At 43.4% G+C, this 18,871-nt stretch overlaps 1 protein-coding gene across 1 annotated transcript; it reads left to right on the top strand.

Moving 5' to 3' along the window:
* Positions 1-8,704: 8,704 nt before the first annotated feature.
* Positions 8,705-17,632, top strand: LOC101826046 (zinc finger protein 20-like). Its single transcript, XM_040737888.1, has 4 exons — positions 8,705-9,167; positions 12,964-13,090; positions 13,290-13,350; positions 15,530-17,632. Exons 1-4 carry the CDS (start codon positions 9,165-9,167, stop codon positions 16,545-16,547), a joined length of 1,209 nt encoding a protein of 402 aa, XP_040593822.1. The 5' UTR covers positions 8,705-9,164; the 3' UTR covers positions 16,548-17,632.
* Positions 17,633-18,871: the final 1,239 nt, after the last annotated feature.

Below are 18,871 nucleotides of genomic sequence, written 5' to 3'. Positions count from 1 at the left end.
AATACAAAAACATGCCCACCAACAGAAAAACCAATATGGCACCACCAGAAACTAGAGACTCTACACCTGCATGACCTGAACAGTCCATTGCAGAAGAAGCAGATGAGAAAGACCTAAAAAGCAACTTCATGGAAATGATAGAGGCCCTCAAAGAAGATATGAAAAAAATCCCTTAAAGACATGGAAGGAAAGACAAACCAAAAAGTATAAGAACTGGAAGAAATGAGGAAAAAACAATCCAAAAAATGCAAGAAATGGAAGAAAAGACAAAGCAAAAACTTCAACAAATGCAAGAAAGAGAGGAAAAAACAAAACAAAAATTACAAGAAACAATTCAAAAAGCACAAGGGTTGAAAGCTGAAATATATACAATTAAAAAACACAGTCTGAAGGAATGCTGGAAATAGAAATGCTGGGCAAATGGTCAGGTACTACAGATATGAGCATAACCAACAGAATACAAGAGATGGAAGACAGAATCTCAGGTGTCGAAGATACACTAGAGGAAATAAATTCATTGACCAAAGAAAATCTTAAGTCCAACAAATCTCTAACACAAAATTCCAGGAAATATGGGACACTGTAAAAAGACCAAACCTAAGAATAATAGTATAGAAGAAAGTGAAGAAATCCACCTCAAAGGAGAAGAAAACATATTTAACAAAACCATAGAAGAAAACTTTACCAACTTAAAGAAAGACATGCCAATGAAAGTACAAGAAGGCTACAGAGCACCAAATAGAGTAGACCACAAAAGGAAATCCCCTCACCACATAATAGTAAAAACCTCTAACATACAGAATAAAGAAAGAATATTAAGAGGAACAAAGGAAAAAGGCCAAGTAGCATACAAAGGCAAACCTATCAGAACCACACCTCACTTCTCCTTGGAAACTCTAAAAGCCAGAAGGTCCTTGATAGATATTCCACCAACACTAAGAGACTATGGATGCCAGCCCAGAATGCTATACCCAGAAAAGCTTTCAATCACCATAGGCGGAGAAAACAAGACATTCCATGACAAAACCAGATTTAAACAATACATATCCACTAACCCAGCCCTACAGAAAGATCTGGAAGGAAAACCCCAACCCAAGGGAGCTAATGACAATCAGAAAAACATAGGCAATAGATAATCCCACCTTACAAACAGCCAAAGGAAAAGAGGTGGAAATCCACATATAATTCCACCACCATCAACTATTCCAAAACAAACAAGAATGAGCAATCATTGGTCATTAATATCCCTCAATATTAATGGTCTTAACTCGCCCATAAAAAGGCACAGGTTAACAGACTGGATTCAACGACAGAACCCATCCTTCTGCTGCATACAAGAAACACACCTCAGCCTCAAAGACAGACATTACCTCAGAGGTAAGGGTTGGGTAAAGATGTTCCAATCAAATGGACCCAAGAAACAAGCAGGGGTAGTAATCCTAATATCTAACAAATTAGATTTCAAAATAAAATCAATCAAAAGAGATGAAGGAGGGCACTTCATACTCATCACAGGAAAAATACACCAAGAAGTCTGAATTTTGAACATCTATGCCCCAAATACAAAGGCACCCACATTCATAAAAGGAACATTACTAAAACTCAAATCACATATAAAAGTCCCACACACTTGTAGTGGACGACTTCAACACCCCACTCTCACTTCTAGACAGGACTACCAGACAGAAACTTAACAAAGAAGCATAGGAACTAATAGAAGTTATGACCCAATTGGGATTAACAGATATCTATAGAACATTCCACCCAAATAAAAAAGAATATACCTTCTTCTCAGTACCAGATGGAACCATCTCAAAAATCGACCACATGCTTTGGAACATATCAAATCTCAACAGGTACAAAAAAATGGAATAACTCCATGCACCTTATCAGACCACCATGCGTTAAAATTAGAATTCAACAACAAAACAAATAGCAGAAATCCTACAAAATCATGGAAGTTGAATAATGCACAATTGCACCATTCCTGGGTCAATGAAGAAATAAAAAGTGAAATTAAAGACTTCCTAGAATTCAATGAGAATGACAACACAACATACCCAAACTTATGGGACACTTTGAAAGCTGTGCTATGAGGGAAGTTCATAGCACTAAGTGCCCACATGAAGAAACTGGAGGATAGTTACAATAGAGAATTAAGAGCACAACTGAAAGCTCAAGAACACAAAGAAGCAAATTCACCCAGAAGGAGTAGATGCCAGAAAATAATCAAATTGAGGGCTAAAATCAATAAAGCAGAAACTAGGAAAACAATACAAAAAAGTCAATGTAACGAAGAGTTGGTTCTTTGAGAAAATCAACAAGATAGACAAACCTTTATCCAAACTTACCAAACGACAGTGTGAACATGCAAATTAACAAAATCAGAAACGAAAAGGGGGACATAACAATGGACACTGAGGAAATCCAGAGAATCATCAGGTCATACTTTGAAAACCTGTACTCCACACAATTTGAAAATCTAAAGGAAATGGACTATTTTCTGGATACATATCATTTGCCAAAATTAAATCAAGAACAGATAAGCAATTTAAATAGACCTATAACCCCTATGGAAATAGAAGCAGTCATCAAAAGTCTCCCAACTAAAAAAAGCCCAGGTCCAGATGGCCTCAGTGCAGAATTATACCAGAAATTCAAAGAAGAGCTTATACCAATTCTTCTCAAAGTATTTCATGCAATAGAAGTAGAAGGGTCTTTGCCAAACTCTTTCTATGAAGCTTTAATAACCTTGATATGCAAGCCACACAAAGACACAACTAAGAAAGAGAACTTCAGACAAATACCCCTCATGAACATTGGTGCAAAAATACAATGGAAAAAAGAAAGCATCTTCAACAATGGTGCTGGCATAACTGTATGCTGGCATGTAGAAGAATGAGGATAGATCCATGTCTATTGCCATGCACAAAACTTAAGTCCAAATGGATCAAAGACCTCAACATAAATACAGCCATACTGAACCTGTTAGAAGAAAAAGTGGGAGGCACCCTTGAGCGAATTGGTACAGGAGACAGCTTCCTGAATATAACTCCAGTAGTACAGACACTGAGATCGACAATTAATAAATGGGACCTCCTGAAACTGAGAAGCTTCTGTGAGGTAAAAGACACAGTCAGCAAGACAAATAGGCAACCCACAGATTGGGAATAGATATTCACTAACCCCACATCTGACAGAGGGCTGATCTCCAAAATTTACAAAGAACTCAAGAAAAAGTCTCCAAAACACCAAAGGATCCAATCAAAACGTGGGGTACAGAATTAGATAGAGATTCTCAGTAGATGAGTCTAAAATGGCTGAGAGACACTTAAGAAAGTGCTCAACATCCCTAGCCATCCGGGAAAAGCAAATCAAAACAACTCTTGAGATACCATCTCACTCCTGTCAGAATAGCTAAAATCAAAAGCACCAGTGACAGTTTATGCTGGAGAGGATGTGGAGAAAGGGGAACACTCCTCCACTGCTGGTGGGAGTGCCAACTCGTACACCCACTATGGAAATAATTATGTAGATTCCTCAGGAAAATGGGACTCAGTCTACCACAAGACCTAGCAATTCCACTCTTGGGCATATATTCAAAAGATGCACATTCATAAAAGGGTGTCTGTTCCACTGTATTCATAGCAGCATTACTTGTAATAGGCAGAACCTGGAAGCATCCAGGATTTATGTTTTGTTCAAGGTAATAGACATGGTTCTATCTGCAGTCTTCTGCATGTCAGCCTCCAGTTATGTCAGCAGCATTTGTTGAAGATGCTTTCTTTTTTTTCATTGTATAATTTTAACTTCTCTGTTAAAGATCAGGTGTTCATACATGTATGGGTTAATGTCAGGGTGTTCAATTCTATTCCATAATTTTGTAAAATAGAGTTTACTTAGAAAGCCCAGCGATGGAAAGTCTTTTCTTCTAGTTTTTATTTAATGTGCATTGGTATTTTGTCTGTGTTTGAGAGTCCTGGAACTTGTTTTATAGACCAGGCTGACTTGGAACTCACAGAGATCCATCTGCCTCTGCCTCCCCAGCATTGGGCTTGAAGGAGTGCCACCACTGCCCGGCTTTTTGTTATTTTTTTAAACACTGTGTGTGTGCATGCAGGTTTGTGCATTGAGTGCAGGAGGCTGGAGGCATCAGCTTCCATGGAGCTGGAGCTACTGGGGACTCCGAGCTGTCTAATGTGGGTTCTGGGAACTAACCTCAGCACTTCTGCACGGGCAGCAGTCGCTTTTAACTGCCAAGGCATCTCTTTACCCCTCCTCACCCCACTTGTCCCCCATACATATACTGTGTCACCCTGGCTGTCCTGGAACACCCTCTGTAGAGCAGGTTGGCCTTGATCTCCTCTGCCTCCCAAGTGCTATGTTTAAAGGCATGGGGCACTACACCCAACTTCACTTGGATTTTTGTTTGTTTGTTTGTTTGTTTGTTTGTTTTAATTTCTGTTTTTGGATCTTCTTTTCTATGACCGGACTCACAAAGGTAAACCTTTTGGATAGGAGATGGGCAAACAATAGATTGTAGAATATATGCCACAAGAAAAATGTCATTGACATACTACATGGAGACGTATCTACACAAAGAAACATTAGGTTCCTCCAGTCCATTACAGAAAAACAAAAACAAACCCAACTCATACAGCAAACTCCCTCCAAACAGTGCAGAGGGTACCCTCTGATCTCTCCGGGTTTCTTTGATTCCTGAAGCATCAGTAAGGTTCCCCAAACTATGCAAGATGTGGAAGACTTCCATTTCCCTTCATGACCTTCCTGAAACAATAAAATAAAACAAAATCTACACGGCTTAAATACTCAGAGTCGTTAGAACAGAAAAGATGGTTTCCATTCTCTGGCAGCAGGGACAGAGCAGATAGTATCACACCCCACAGTCGCTGCCCCAGTAAACAGAGCAAGACAATGGAATTAAAATCCACCACGCCACTGGATTGCGTAAAAAGGAGTCCCGAGTCTTCAGCTTCTCCTTGCTGGGAACCTAAGCTACCAACCGGCATTTCACTTCATCTCTCTTAACCTGGAATGTGTTTATGAAAACTTCTACTTCCCATTCCTCTCTCCAACAAGCCAGGCAGTTGCACAAACTCAGGCGGTGGATGCTTGGAGCTTGCCTGTGGTTTTCTGCGCCTGCCTCTGTGATGAGGGAGTGGGGGAAGGGGGGGACCTCATAGTCTTCTGGATCAGTCTGCTCTCTGCTTGTGTGGCCAGTGCTTGTTTGCTCCTGCCATCTACAGACGCGCCTGTGGGTTCCTTCCCCACTCCAGAGACAAGTGCCTCCGTATAGCCTTGAGCAGGACCGGAAGTTGGAGTGGCAATGGGGGGCGGCAGCTTGTGGCCAGCGTTTGGTGGAGGCTCCTCCAGCTTCCAGGAGTTACTAGACTCTTTATGGTCAGAGCCTGGACCACTAGTCCTCGGTAGGCCAATTAAAGAGACAGGTAGTAGTGAAAAGCGAAAAAGGAGATTTTTTTTCCCCCAGCGTGACTATAGCCAGAGAATAAGGACTGGAGACAGAAACATCAATATTAACATAGGAATCCAGTTGGCAGAGAAAAGAGTGAAATCCCTTCCTCCACCTAGGCAGCATACAAACAATGGAGCTTGCACAGTGTAGGGAAAAGGGACCAGTCAAAGAAACACACCCTGAGCAGAGCCAAAGAAACACACTTTGGCCCTGCAACCAGAACCAAAGAAATGTACCCTGACCCTAAAACCAGTGCCAAAGGAACACACTTTGTCCCTGGAAGCAGAGTCAGTGAAAGAAATGTACCCTGGCCCTAAAATTGGAGCCAAAAGGCTAAAAAGGACCAGAGAAAGAAACACACTTTGGCCCTGAAACCAGAGCCTCTGACTCTAATCCTGTTTAAAAAAGTAACCAATCCCGGAGCAGAGCTCTAACCAATCTGAGCTCAGCACTGAAATCGGACCAATCCCTACTCTGGAAAAACTTCCCTAACCCCAAGAATCCCTATATAAACCCTGTGTATGTTCAGCTTGGCTGGTCCAGCTGCCTTCCAATAAACCCCTTTGGATGAGCTTCGGGTGAAGATCTTCTTTTGCGTTGGCGACAGACCAGAGGCGACCTTGGGCAGAGCAGAGCAGAGCAAGCAGAGGCGACCCTGGGCAGAGCAGAGCAGAGCGAGCAGGGCTGTAACACTTGCCCGGGAAACCTTCCTTGGCAGAGCAGAGTTGTTACACTCTGCTCCCGGCTCCCCGCTCCCTGCTCTCCAGGAGCAGAGCTGAACTGCAGCAACTTCGCCCGAGAAACCTCCTGCCTAACAAAACTGCTACACTAGGCGAACATCCCCAGCTGGAAGACCCTGTCCTGCCGGAGCGGAGCTGATACACTGGAGAAGCCTTTCTCTGAGGCAAGGCTGTAAGCTGCCAAGCTTACTGCAACCTGTGGTGGTCCTTGGCTCCCGAGCTCCAGGATACCTTTCCACCTGAGCTGTGTAACACTCAGTATTCTGTGACTCCCAAGTGCCAGAATACCTGACCCACTCCTGTTCCATCCTGTCCCAACCCATCCCGAAATGCTTACACACAGCCCGGTCTGCTGAGAAAGACTGTGTCCTACTCAGCGTTGTCAACTCTTTACAGCCTAGGGTCGTCTGTGAGGAAAGCCTCACCTGAGGAATTGTCTAGATCAGACTTGCTTGTGGGTAGGTAGACTTGGGGCCTTGATTATTAATTTAAGAGGAGGGACCGGTCCATCTCCCAGGCTCTATAAAATCAGGCAGTGGTGGTGTGTGCTTTTAATCTCTGCACTCAGGAGGATCTCTGTGAGTTTGAAACAGTGAACAAAGAAATTGTAGGCAAATGCTCAGAGAAAGAGGAAGGGAAAAATCTGCCCAGAAGACATGGATCATTTTCAGGATTGGGAGAAGTTACCTGCTTCACCTCACGTGGTCCGTGAGAGGTCTATAAGGATTCAGGCATTATGCTGGCCTGCCCCTGCTCAGCCCAGGGTTCCATGATTGCATGCAGGTGCAAAGGACCCCTTTAAAAGAAAGACCCCCGTCCACTTACGTTCCCCCCCTTCCCCTGGGGCAGACAGGATTAGAGCAAAATAAAGGGGCTTACTCCTGAGGGAATAAATTTACAGTGACAATTCTCTCCCCTCAGTATGTGAACTGAGGTAAGGGCCTTAGGAACCAGGCTCCAATTGCTTGTAAGAACATGACGCACACCTTTGATCTCAGAGACAAACAAACAACGACAAAAAGTTATCCCAAGCTGCTGGTTCAGCCTCCAAGCCCTTAGGACCTGTCTGCTATTAAGAGGGAAATTTTGCTTCTTGGTTTTGGTCTTTTTAATACTCGAACTTTTTATCTCTGTGTAAGTGTCTATATGTAGAACATGAGTAGGAAGTAGGGACACAGGAAATTGGGGTACAGATGTGACCGAAGTGACAGCTGTTGGGATGGTGGCATTTTCTGGGTAGCGTTTTGGTTTGAAATGCAGTTTCTGAAGGCCAGGCTTAGGGGAAGCCTTCAGCAGTGTGGGTCTTGTGGAGAAAGGGTTTCTGTATCCTGAGCTTAGGTGAGAATGCTTAAAGGAAACCCCCACCCCAAACTAGGGCCATTTGACAGGCCCAATGCTTCAAGAAATGTGCTGCTGGAAAGCAGCCAGCCTGCAAGATGTGCCTGGAGCCCGGAGATTAAAAATCCCCCAAAATCTGATTTATCTCTTACTTTGAAGTTAAAAAAAAAAAAGCAGTTTGTGTGTCTGGTGAAGCCAGGCCTACACTCCACCCCAAACACCGATTCTCAGGCCCAGCTAGACTCACTCTCCTTTACCCTGGGATCCTGAGTCCTCAGTAGGCCTCCAGACCTCAGCACAGCTGACACCATGATGGAAGTGCCACCCACCGATAAAACTCATCACATAGACAGCATCACTAGCAAAAACAAAAATAAAGACCTAATCCATCAAAGTCCACCGTTCTGGGAAAGTCTTGAAATATACTAACAGGAATCAGAGAAGCTGGGGGAAGGGAAGGCCCAGCCCAGTCCTTGCTCTGTAGTTAGGGGACAGGTGGGTATGCTGGCCAGGAAGACTGTAGCAGCTCCTGAGAGATGCTGGCAAAACCTGGCAGCAGTGACTGCTTTGACATGTCAATAGACACCTAAGTTAGCCATTTGTCCTGGGTTTGTTAGCTAACAGGGATTTTCTTTTTAATTTGGGGCCTGTTTTTCCACTATAAATTCCACTTTCTCCCTGACTTGAATAATTGTCATCACTTGTTTTTATGTTATTGGTTGAATATGGGGTTGAGAATTTTTAGGGAACTTCCCTCATTCCAAATTCTAAAGGAAAATAAAAGAATAGACCCAGCATGACCTCAAAACAGCCAAGGCAGACTTAAAGGCTGTGCTGCCACTGCCCGGCTCAGAGCAGACTCAGAGCAGACGTTTATAAGTCTGAGAAACCGAGGCCTCCAGACCTGGGTCATGCAGGGGCTCACAATCAATTTTTGCAGTGGAGAGCAGGGAGGGGGACGTCCTGGCTTCAACAGGCCCAGAAAGTGGTTTTCTGAGCAAGCTCTTTTCTCTTTCCTCCCCTCCTCTCTCCCCTCCCCCAAACCTGCTGGATGTGTGGGCTGTGGGGTGATGGGGGCAGGGAATTTCCTTTAATGAGGCCCTCCCTCCTTAACCAAGGAGACCAGTCTGTTCAAGGCAGCCCTTTGAATTGTTTCCATGGCTACCGAGTCTGGAATTCTCTAAACTCCTGCTGTCACCCCACTCTGAGGAGGAAGAAATAGGAATTGTTTGTTATCAGCAAGTGGAGGCCAGGACAAATTATGTTTAGAGCACTTTCCCCCAGACACGGATAGAAAGCTAGGGCCTAGAGTGTGTAATTTGCTCTCTGATTGTCCTAGGAGCTCCAGGACCTGCGCCAAGGGCTCGCTGGCCTATCAGGAAATTATTTCAGTGCGTGAATTGGCCAGTGAGGAGAAGCTTCTAAGGTGCAGGAGGCTGCCTGACCTGGTCTGTTAGGTTCCTCGCCCCCCCCCCACCTCATCCCCATTAGACGTGTGTGTTCTTTGTAAGTAGATCCTAGATCCCTGGCCTAGAAAGCAAAGTCACTGACAGTAGTAGCAGCAAGAGGACTTCAGGACAGTGGTGCTGGATATGGTATGTTCGGCCTGCGTCTTGGATGCGGGGAGGAGGGATGCTGCATACGGAGACCTCCTCAATGGGACCGGGTCTTCCAAGGCAGCTGAGTCTGCAGCTGAGACTCATCTGGCTCCAGTGCACAGCGCTCCAGTTGGGTGGTGCTGAGTCAGCAGAGAGACGTTCTTATCCCTTGCTGAGCGCTCATACTGCAGCGTGTTGGGTCAGCTGGGCACCCGCAGCCCGGGTCTCTGCAGTCTGGACCGTGTGGGCATGGGAACCTTGGGATTCGGACTGGGGCTCATGTGTAAGGTGTGTGTGGGGGGCGGGGGATGGTGATGGTCTTGCGTTGATGGTGAATGTTTGGACTCTAGGTCTATAACTGCTACGCCCTAACTAAAATCTCGACACACCCCTTGCAATGTCGCAGGACACAGCTACCCAGGGCACCTGTGAGTCCCAGTGTAAAAAAAAAAAAAAAAAAAAAATGAGGCAGACACGCTCTCAGCGGACTGAGACCGATTTATTCGAACAGAGGAACCTTTCCAGCATGAAGCTTGAGTGCCCTAGGGTCTGAGGGATGTGCATATACACATAGGCAGCCTCGAGAAAGTACACCTATTTTTTGTGTTTTGACTGAGACTGTGTGTTTGTGTGTGTGCGCGCGCGAGCACACGTGTGCATGTGGGGGGGGATGGTGTTTTTGATACCAGGACATATTTTTCCTGCATGTGAAGCGAAGCACACGTCCTCTCTAGATGCTTACTTATTCTCAAGCAATTTAACTGATACTTTCAGAAATTTATTTGCTTTGTTTTCTGTTTTTGTTTCTTTTTACAGGCACTTAGGATCTTTGTTAAGGGAATCCTCTCATGTTGTAGGGACTCCCAACCATAAAATTATTTTCGGTGCTACTTCAGAACTGTAATTTTGCTTCTGCTATGAATTGTAATATAAATATCTGATATTCAAGATATCTGATATGCTACCCCCGTGAGAGGGTCTTTCGACCCCCAGAAGGTTGAGGTCCACTGCAGAAGCTCATGCACCCAGACATGGAAGGTTTACGACTGCCCACTTTCCAGAATCGTTCGGAGGAGTGCAATGTTTGCCTTTTTTCTTTCTGACTCCGCTAAGCAAGCTTTCTTCAGTGCTTTGGGCTTTCCTCCCCGTATTTGGACTTCCCGATTCTTTCTCTAAAGGCGCCGTCTCTGTTATGTAGCTGATTGTCCTCCATAAGGGGGACCTCCTTGACAGTTTGGAAGGGTGGCGTGGACTTTCCTCCTTCTCTTCCATTCTCTGCCTCTGTGCAGCTACTGACACTTTACAGCTTGCTTGCCCTGCAGTTTTTAACTTAAATCTAAAAAAAAAAGTGTCCTTGAGCTTTAAAAACTAATGATAGCACAAATCCCCGCCCTTTTCTTTTGATTTGGAAGACAGCAAAAGCATATAACATTGAGAGTCTGTCTTGTTAGTGTGGTGGTTTCTTTCTTCTGGGATCTTGAAAACACAGAGTCCTGGCTCATTTATTTTAAAAGGTATTGTTTTTTTTAATTCATGCTTTTAGAATTGCATACAGATAGACATTATGTTTGAGCATATTAACACAAACCTCACATGTCTAACTTCTCCATCTCCTTATGCCTCACCAAACATTTTATCCTTTTTTTTTTTTTTGTCTACTGTTCAGCTGTTGCTGCTCTTTAATTCATGGGAGCATAGTTGATTTATGAAGGGCCAGACCATTAAAGCAAACTTACTATCCCTTTCCTGGTGGCCATAAACTGACAAGAACCCCTCGAATAATGGTGAAAGGCTTGGATTATCAGCCCTTCTCCCATCCATGCTGGAATGCTGACTGGCTTGATCTTGTGCAGACAAACACAAATGCTGTATTTTATACTGTAGTCCTTTCGTGTCCAGTAGATAATGTTTTACCCCAACCTCTGGCTTTTACAGTCATTCTGCCCCATCCTCCTCGATGTGCCCTGAGACTGGGGGAACCAGGTAGAGGACAGAGGTGTGATGTAGCTGTCCAATTCATGCCTGAGCACTCCATACACATTACTCCACATTGACAAGTTGTGGGTTCCTGCATTAAGCACTGTCCACTGCACACAGAAACATCCCTCATGGAGCTAAGCGCTGCACTTACGACAATAGAGATAGGTATTTTGAAAGTGAGATTTACAGGACCTGACATGTTTTTCCTTGTGTGGAGTGGGGCTTAAGTCCAGTCAGAATGTCACCCGTTACCCCTTAGTTACACCTGTGGCTTGTGGGAGCACAGTGCCCTGTAGAGGGTGCTGGTTTTAGACCTCTATTGTAGGCATTCGTTGCAGTTAATAGCTTTGGTCAAGTACTTTAAAGTGTGTTTTAGAAATCATAGAGGTGTCGTGTTGGTGAATGAGAGCTCTGTCTAAGAACATGCGCCATCTTTTGACTTAATCAATTGAAGACGGTGGATGAGCCAGTGAGACGGCACACTTGAGAAGAGGGGATCTCAGCTGAGGAACTGGCTCCACCCATTTGGCATGTGTGCTCGCCTTCAGGGCGTTTCTATGATTGCTAATTGACATAGGATGGCCTACTCCGATGTGGGTGTTGCCATCCCAGGTCATGGGGGCCTGGGCTTGTACAGGGAGGAAAGCCCAACAAGTCAGTGGAAGCAAGTCAGTGAGCAGTGTTCACCTCTGCTCTCTGCCTCAGTTCTTACCTGCAAGTGCTTCCTTGAGTCTCCTGCCTTGGCTTCCCGCAATGATGGAATATGACCTGCAATGATGGACATGACCCGCAATGATGGACATGACCTGTAATCCACAGGAACGCTTTGCTGCCCAAGTTGCGTTTGGTCATGGTGATACAGCAACAGAAAGCAAAATAGGACACAAATAAAATACATTGTTTGTCATGAGTCCTGTTTGATGTTTGACTAAGGACAGACTAAAGAACCCAGCTGTAGCCTTGGTAACACTGGCCTTTGGTGCAAAGACAGAACATGTATTCAGGTTCCTAACAAGCTGTAAGAAGTATTAACTAGAGGCTTGCTGAGATGGCTCAGCAAGTACAGGCACTTCCTGTGCAACCTGATGGCCTGAAGTCAATCTCTAGAACCTTTGTTAAGTTAAAGTGGGAGAACCCACTCCCACAAGTTGTGTCTGACTTCCACTAAAGCTCTGTGGTATGTCCACACTCTCCACACACAATACACATGAAATCAAGGTTTTAGAAAGATGTATGTACAAATACTGTCTAACAAATCAGGTGGTGCAGACTTACTAAATAGAGAATATGTGGGGTTATACCCAGATTGCACACCTCTGATGACCATGTAAAATTATTGCAAGGTTTCTTAGGGAGAACAGATATTGATATTTTTAACTTGGGGGTATAGTTGTCTTCAAGTATCTGAGAAATGGGGGGAAGGAATCACTCTAGATATCATTTTCCAGATACCATGAGTCTATTTTGTTCAGCATTCCTAAGAACGTACATTCTAAAGACAGCTGATATTGACTTCCTGGTAGGTATTAGACAATCAGAATTTGTGATGAGAGTTGTTGGAAATGTGCAGTGCAGAGAGAGAAACTGACACGATTATGTGCATAAGAGCTCATCCTGTTTAGATGTTGCTTTCCCAGAAAGCTCGAATTTATGTGTTTGGGGGAATCTTAGTCTATAGGAGTGGTAGAGTGTGGTGACTAAGACAACCTGAACACTTGTGGAACATAGTGTCATGTCAACTTCTTATTAACTCTGTGTACATCTCCAGTGCCATGAGGCTGACTTTCCTGGAAATATATGTGTGTGCTTTTAGGAGTCAGTGAGCTTTGAGGATGTGGCTGTGAACTTCACCCAGGAGGAGTGGGCTTTGCTGGATCCACCCCAGAAGAAGCTGTACAAGGATGTGATGCAGGAAACCTTGAAGAACCTGGCCTCTATAGGTACACACGAGCATCGCCCTTTTAGTCCATCACAGGGCAAGTGTTTCTACCTTGTCTGTGTTGATGTATGAATTGGATTATGGGCAGGGGGGTGGGGTGAATGTGTCAGATGGGATCACTTACACCATGAATCTACCTGGTATCCAATATTTTCTCTATAATTAATAATTGGTAATTTTTTTCCGGGTCTGCATTTTAGGAAAGAAGTTGGGCAAACAGAAGATTGTAAATGCGTATGAAAATCTCTGGAGAAAATTAAGGTAATTTGTTTCCCAGGAGATAGCCATATTCCAGACTGCTGGTTGTCCAGGAGAACAGGTTTTACTAAGAAGTAAAAGATGTGTTTTATGTATTGTATCAAACTAATTTCATCTCAAGAAAATGTCTCCCAAAATTTGTGTCTTAACAACAGCACTAAAAGATGCCAAATATTGCTATATTGAAAACAACTAGAATGTCATGTGTTTTCATCATTCATATATGCAAACATTATGCCATACAGAGTTTGACTTTGTATTGCTGTGCTGTAGACCATGAACCAAAGCAATATGGGGAGGAAAAGGTTAGCTACACCTTGTAGTTAGCAGTCCATCATCAAGAGAAGTCAGGTCATGAACTCAAGTAGGAGCCTATAGGTGTGAACTGAAGGCAGAGGCTGCAGAGGAATTCTGTTTACTACCTTGCTCTCCTTGGCTTGCTCAATTTGCTGTCTTATATATCACATGACCATCAACCCCAGAATGGTGCTGTAGGCTGGACACGTGCACATCAATCATCCATTAGGAAACTCTGCACAGGCTTTTCTACAAGACAATCTGGTGGGTCACTTTCTCAACTGAAATTCGCTCTGATGATTTTACGTTTCATCAAGCTGACAAAATACTAACCGGTACAATTGACCCACAGGCCTATAACTACTAAACCATAAACTTTCCCATTTGCTTGTCCCCAAGATGTCCTGTTAATATCTATACCACAGTTTAAAACATAAGAAACAGTCTTAAGAAGTTTTAACAGCTTAAAAATCTAAGTTCTCTTTCAAAACCAAATGTGTCTCTAAAATGTTGAAAATCTCTGACATGTGAGCCCCTGTAATAATAATAGTAATGATAATAGTAACAATAATAAAATTACATCATTTCTTACTCTAAAAGGGAAGCAACAGGCCAGAGTCACAATCAAAGCAGAGCAAAAGCGACCTCCTGCAGTATCAGTCACTCAGTGTCCCACGTCTGAAATGAACACACTATCACCTGGGCTCCCAAGATCTTGGACAGCTCCACACCCCAGCTCTGCCACCAGCAGCACACAGGTTGTCCTCTGCCGTGCGGCCCGTGCCTTAGCACACTGGCTACTGTTGTGGGACTTTCTCCCACCTTACTGGTGTTGCCCGTATGCTGTGGTGTCCACCGTAACTGAGGCTCCACCTTCTCCTACCTAACAGAGGCAAAGGTTTATTTCACTCAAACATCCTGGTCACAGTCCATCATTAAGGGAAGCCAAAGCATGAACTCAAGGCAGGGCAGGAGCCCAGAGACAGGGACTGAGACAGAGACCCATGGAGGAAACCACTTACTGACTTGCTCTCCAGGGCTTGCTCAGACTGCTTTCTTATGTAACCAGGACCACCTGGTGCCGGGGGCAATACCACCCCCAGTTGGCCAGTCTCTCCCACAGTGATGATTGGTAACAAAAAATGTCTCCACCGATTCACCTAAAGACAATCTAATGGAGACATTTTCTCAGCTGAGATTTCTCCTGGAAGATGCTTCTACACTGTGTTAAGTTGAGAGAAAACCAACCAGGGCATACCTCAGCATTTCAAATGGTTGACAGAGGACCAAAAGATTGCCTAGCCAGTAATAGGGCTGGCCTTGTGATCATAACAACCTGAGTTCAAGTCCCAGAACCCATAAAATGACACATATCTGTAATCCCTGTAAGAGAGACCCTGCTTCACTGACATTAAAGGCAGGCAGTACTCCTGAAAGCTATCCTGAGCTCCCCCCATGTACCAAAGCAATATGCACCCCCACAAACACAGTAAATGATCACATTTTTAAACCTTAATGTGGCAATGATTTATCCACAAGTCTTGAGGACAAGTTGCAAGTTGTCAGTTTATTTCATGGACATGCACGTATTTACAAAAAAAAAAAAAGAAACAGATTATTTTGATTGATACTATTGCGATCTAAAATGCACATAAGATTGTGGACTAATATTTGTGTATAAATGCTTGTGAATATTTAATATTCTCATGGAGACATTCCCCACCATTCATGAATACCATTGTTTCTATTGTAGCTGGCCTCAATAGTCTTCAAGAGCATGTAGTCTAAACATGTTACAAACTTTTCCAGGCATGAAATCAACATTTCTTTTCTTCAATCAATAATAAATAGAGTCTTAGTCATGTACTCTTCATTTGTTTTACAGCAGCCAACTGGTAGAACAATTCTGTGACTATAAAGAAAGTCTTCAATGTACAGAAATCTTCAGCTGTACTCCAGAGCCTTCTGTGAACCTGAAATCTTGTCCAGGACTTACTACATTTTTAGGTGTGCCCCCGAACCATAAGATAGGACACAAACTTCATGAGGACCAGGAATATGGACAGAAGTTGTATAAACACAAGGAGTTTGAGGATAACTCCAGGTCTCCTCTGTCCCGTAAGATGCATAAAAGTTCTCACCCTGGAGGGAAACCTTCTAAAAATAAAGCCTGCAAAGAAGACCTATGTATCCGATCTGGTCAAAAGAATAAAGACCATGACCATGCAAAAAAATCTTACACGTGTAAGCAATGTGGGGAAGGTTTCACCCACCGCATTCCCTTAAGAAGACATGAAAAGAGTCACAGTGTTAAGAAGCCCTTCATGTGTGAACTGTGTGGGAAAGGCTTTGCTCGGATGGGTAACCTTTTGAGACATAAGATGAATCCAAATTGTGAGAAGGCTTTTCTGTGTAGTCACTGTGGAAAAACTTTTTCTCGATCTGCTTGCCTTCGAAGACATGCAAGAATTCACAGTGGTGAGAAACCCTATGTATGTGAGCAGTGTGGGAAAACTTTCCTTCATTCTGTTTACTTTCAAATTCATAGAAGAAGTCACACTGGAGAGAAACCGTATGTGTGTAAGCAGTGTGGGAAAGCCTTCACTGCATCTCGTTACCTTCATATACACGAACAAAATCACGCTGGGGAAAAGCGTTATGTGTGTAAGCAGTGTGGGAACGCCTTCTCATTTTGGAATCAGTTTCAGAAGCATAAAGTAATTCACAGTGGTGTGAATCCCTTTGTTTGTAAGCAATGCGGCAAAAACTTCACGTGTTCCGGTTCTCTAAAAACACACGAAAGAATTCACACTGGTGAGAAGCCCTACGTGTGTAAGCACTGCGGGAAAGCTTTTGCTCATTTTGGTAACCATAAAAGACACGAGAGGATTCACACTGGATAGAGAGCCTCTGTATGGAAGCCTTGTGGGAAAACTTTCAACGACTATGACTCCTGCATACTGGAGAGAAGACCTCTAAGTGTGAGCAGCACGGGAAGCCGTTTGCTTCTTCTTCCTCCATTTTGGAACCACGGGTGGAATCGCTCTGGAGAGAAACCCTATCTGCGTTTGCAACATGCGGAAGCTTTCCGTTGTGACAGTTGTCTCTGAAAACAGAAAACAATTCTTACTGTAGCAAAATCCCATGAATGTAAGCAACGTTGGAAAGCCTATAGTCATTTGTCTGAAGTTCGAGGATGTGAAGGAAACCACACCAGCAAAAGACCCTGTGGGAGTAAGACATGTGGGAGAGGCTGTTTGAGGTCATCTCTTGTGACACTAATTCACAGTAGAACAATAAGGATGTTTGTAAGTAATGTGACAATATCTTCTCTTTATAAGCTCTCACAGAAATCAAACCACGAGAGAGTGAAACACCTTATGCTACGGAAATCTTATTAGAGAAAAGTTATTCTTTTGAATCAATATAGCTTTTAGTACTAGAAGACCCTATCAAATACATGGGAGCAGATACTGGAGAAAACCCCTTTGAGGAAAAGCTGCAAGTAATATGATAATTCTTTTGATTGTGGAGAAGATGGGAAATAGCTTACACAGGAGACAAACCTTATGCACACAATGTGGAAAACCACTAGTTCTTAGGGGGCCCTCAAAAGACATTGTAGTAGTCGTTTTGGGGAGAAACCCTTCATTTCTAAGGAATCTTTGTTATCCCAAGTTGTTTTATATCCCAAGTTGTTTTATAGACATGAAAGAACTCACTGAGGGTAGCCTAAAGTACAGAATTGTGACGTCTCCGTTTTCACATTGGTAGCACTTAGAAGAATGTATTGAAAGAACTCCTCACATTGAAAAGTGTGTGGGAACATTTCTTGGTTCAATTAAAAAAATTAAGAGATAGCAAGGCTTGGGAAACAAGTTCATTAAAGGAGAGATTTGATTTTAACCAGACAATCTCACCCACTGAAGTCTACGTGCCCTCTTTCACTCTCTCTCTCTCTCTCTCTCTCTCTCTCTCTCTCTCTCTCTCTCTCTCTCTCTCTCTCTCTCTCTCTCTCTCTGTTCCTGTTTTCAATTTCTAACTTTTGAAAACTTTATTTCATGAGTGGGCATTTTTCTTGCATCTGTGTCTGCGCTACACATGTGTACCCGATGCCCGATGAGGCCAGAAGAAGGCAGTGGACCCCCTAGAACTGGAGGCACAGATGCTTTTGAGCCTTCATGTTTGGGGTGCCAGGGATAAAGTCCAGGTTCTCTAAACTGCAGCCTGTGCTCCTAACCAGTGAACCATTTCCCCAGCATCTCCTTCTGCTTCTTTTAGCAGGGTCTACTTACCATGTAGCCCAGGCTGGCCCACACTCACTATAGCACTCCTGTCTTCGCCTATCATAACATGTTTAAGTAGTATTTTGTCCAGAAATGTATTTGTCCTTGTTAAAAATAATACACAGCAAAAATAGTTATTCTTCACCTGCACATTCTTTATTTTAAGCAAACACTTTTTCTTTTTATCTTCGTCCACTTTACTGAGGAAAACATGTAAATAAGTCACCTTTTGCCCCACCCTAATAGCATATTTAGATGTTTACATTTTTAATGATTTTAGTTTTTTATTGAAAATAAATTTTTTCATATATTATATTCTGATCATGTTTTCCCCTTCCTCTTCTCTTCCTACATCATCTCCTCATCAAACATCCTGCTTTCCTTCCCTCTCTATTTAGTAAACAATACACATCAAAACCTACAATTTGAAAGCATGCAATAGAAGCAAAAGACCAGTGAGATAAAAATTACCCTAAGAATTAGGAGACAAGTTTTCAGAACAATCATTGGGTTGACTCTGTTTGGCCATCTATTAACGGGCATTGGCCTATGCTTAAGTGTGGTTTGCATGCCCAGTGCAACTCTACTGGGGAAACTAATTTTTCCTTAGCAAGTGGCTGTCAATTGGACATAGCTTCTTGGTAATTTAAAATTTCAAATGTATCTGGGGAGTGATGGTTCATGGTTATAGTCTTGGTGCTCCCAGTGAAGATTCGGGAGGATTTCAAGATCAAAACCAATCCTTGATGCAGAATGAGTTCGTGATTACCAAGAACTATATACAAAGGGGGACATTTTGGAAAGATTTTGTTATGTTTTAAAAATATGTGTCTATGTGGGTATGTGTCTGAAGGTGCCTGTAGAGGCCTGAAGTGCTGGATCCCCTGGAGCTGGAGTTACATGCAGCTGTGAGTTTCCCAACTGAAGTCCAGTCCTCTGCA

This window comes from Mesocricetus auratus, unplaced genomic scaffold (genome assembly GCF_017639785.1).
Source record: "Mesocricetus auratus isolate SY011 unplaced genomic scaffold, BCM_Maur_2.0 Super-Scaffold_100676, whole genome shotgun sequence".
In the NCBI taxonomy this organism is placed as follows: domain Eukaryota; kingdom Metazoa; phylum Chordata; class Mammalia; order Rodentia; family Cricetidae; genus Mesocricetus; species Mesocricetus auratus.
This window is presented reverse-complemented; position numbering and strand designations above follow the sequence as displayed.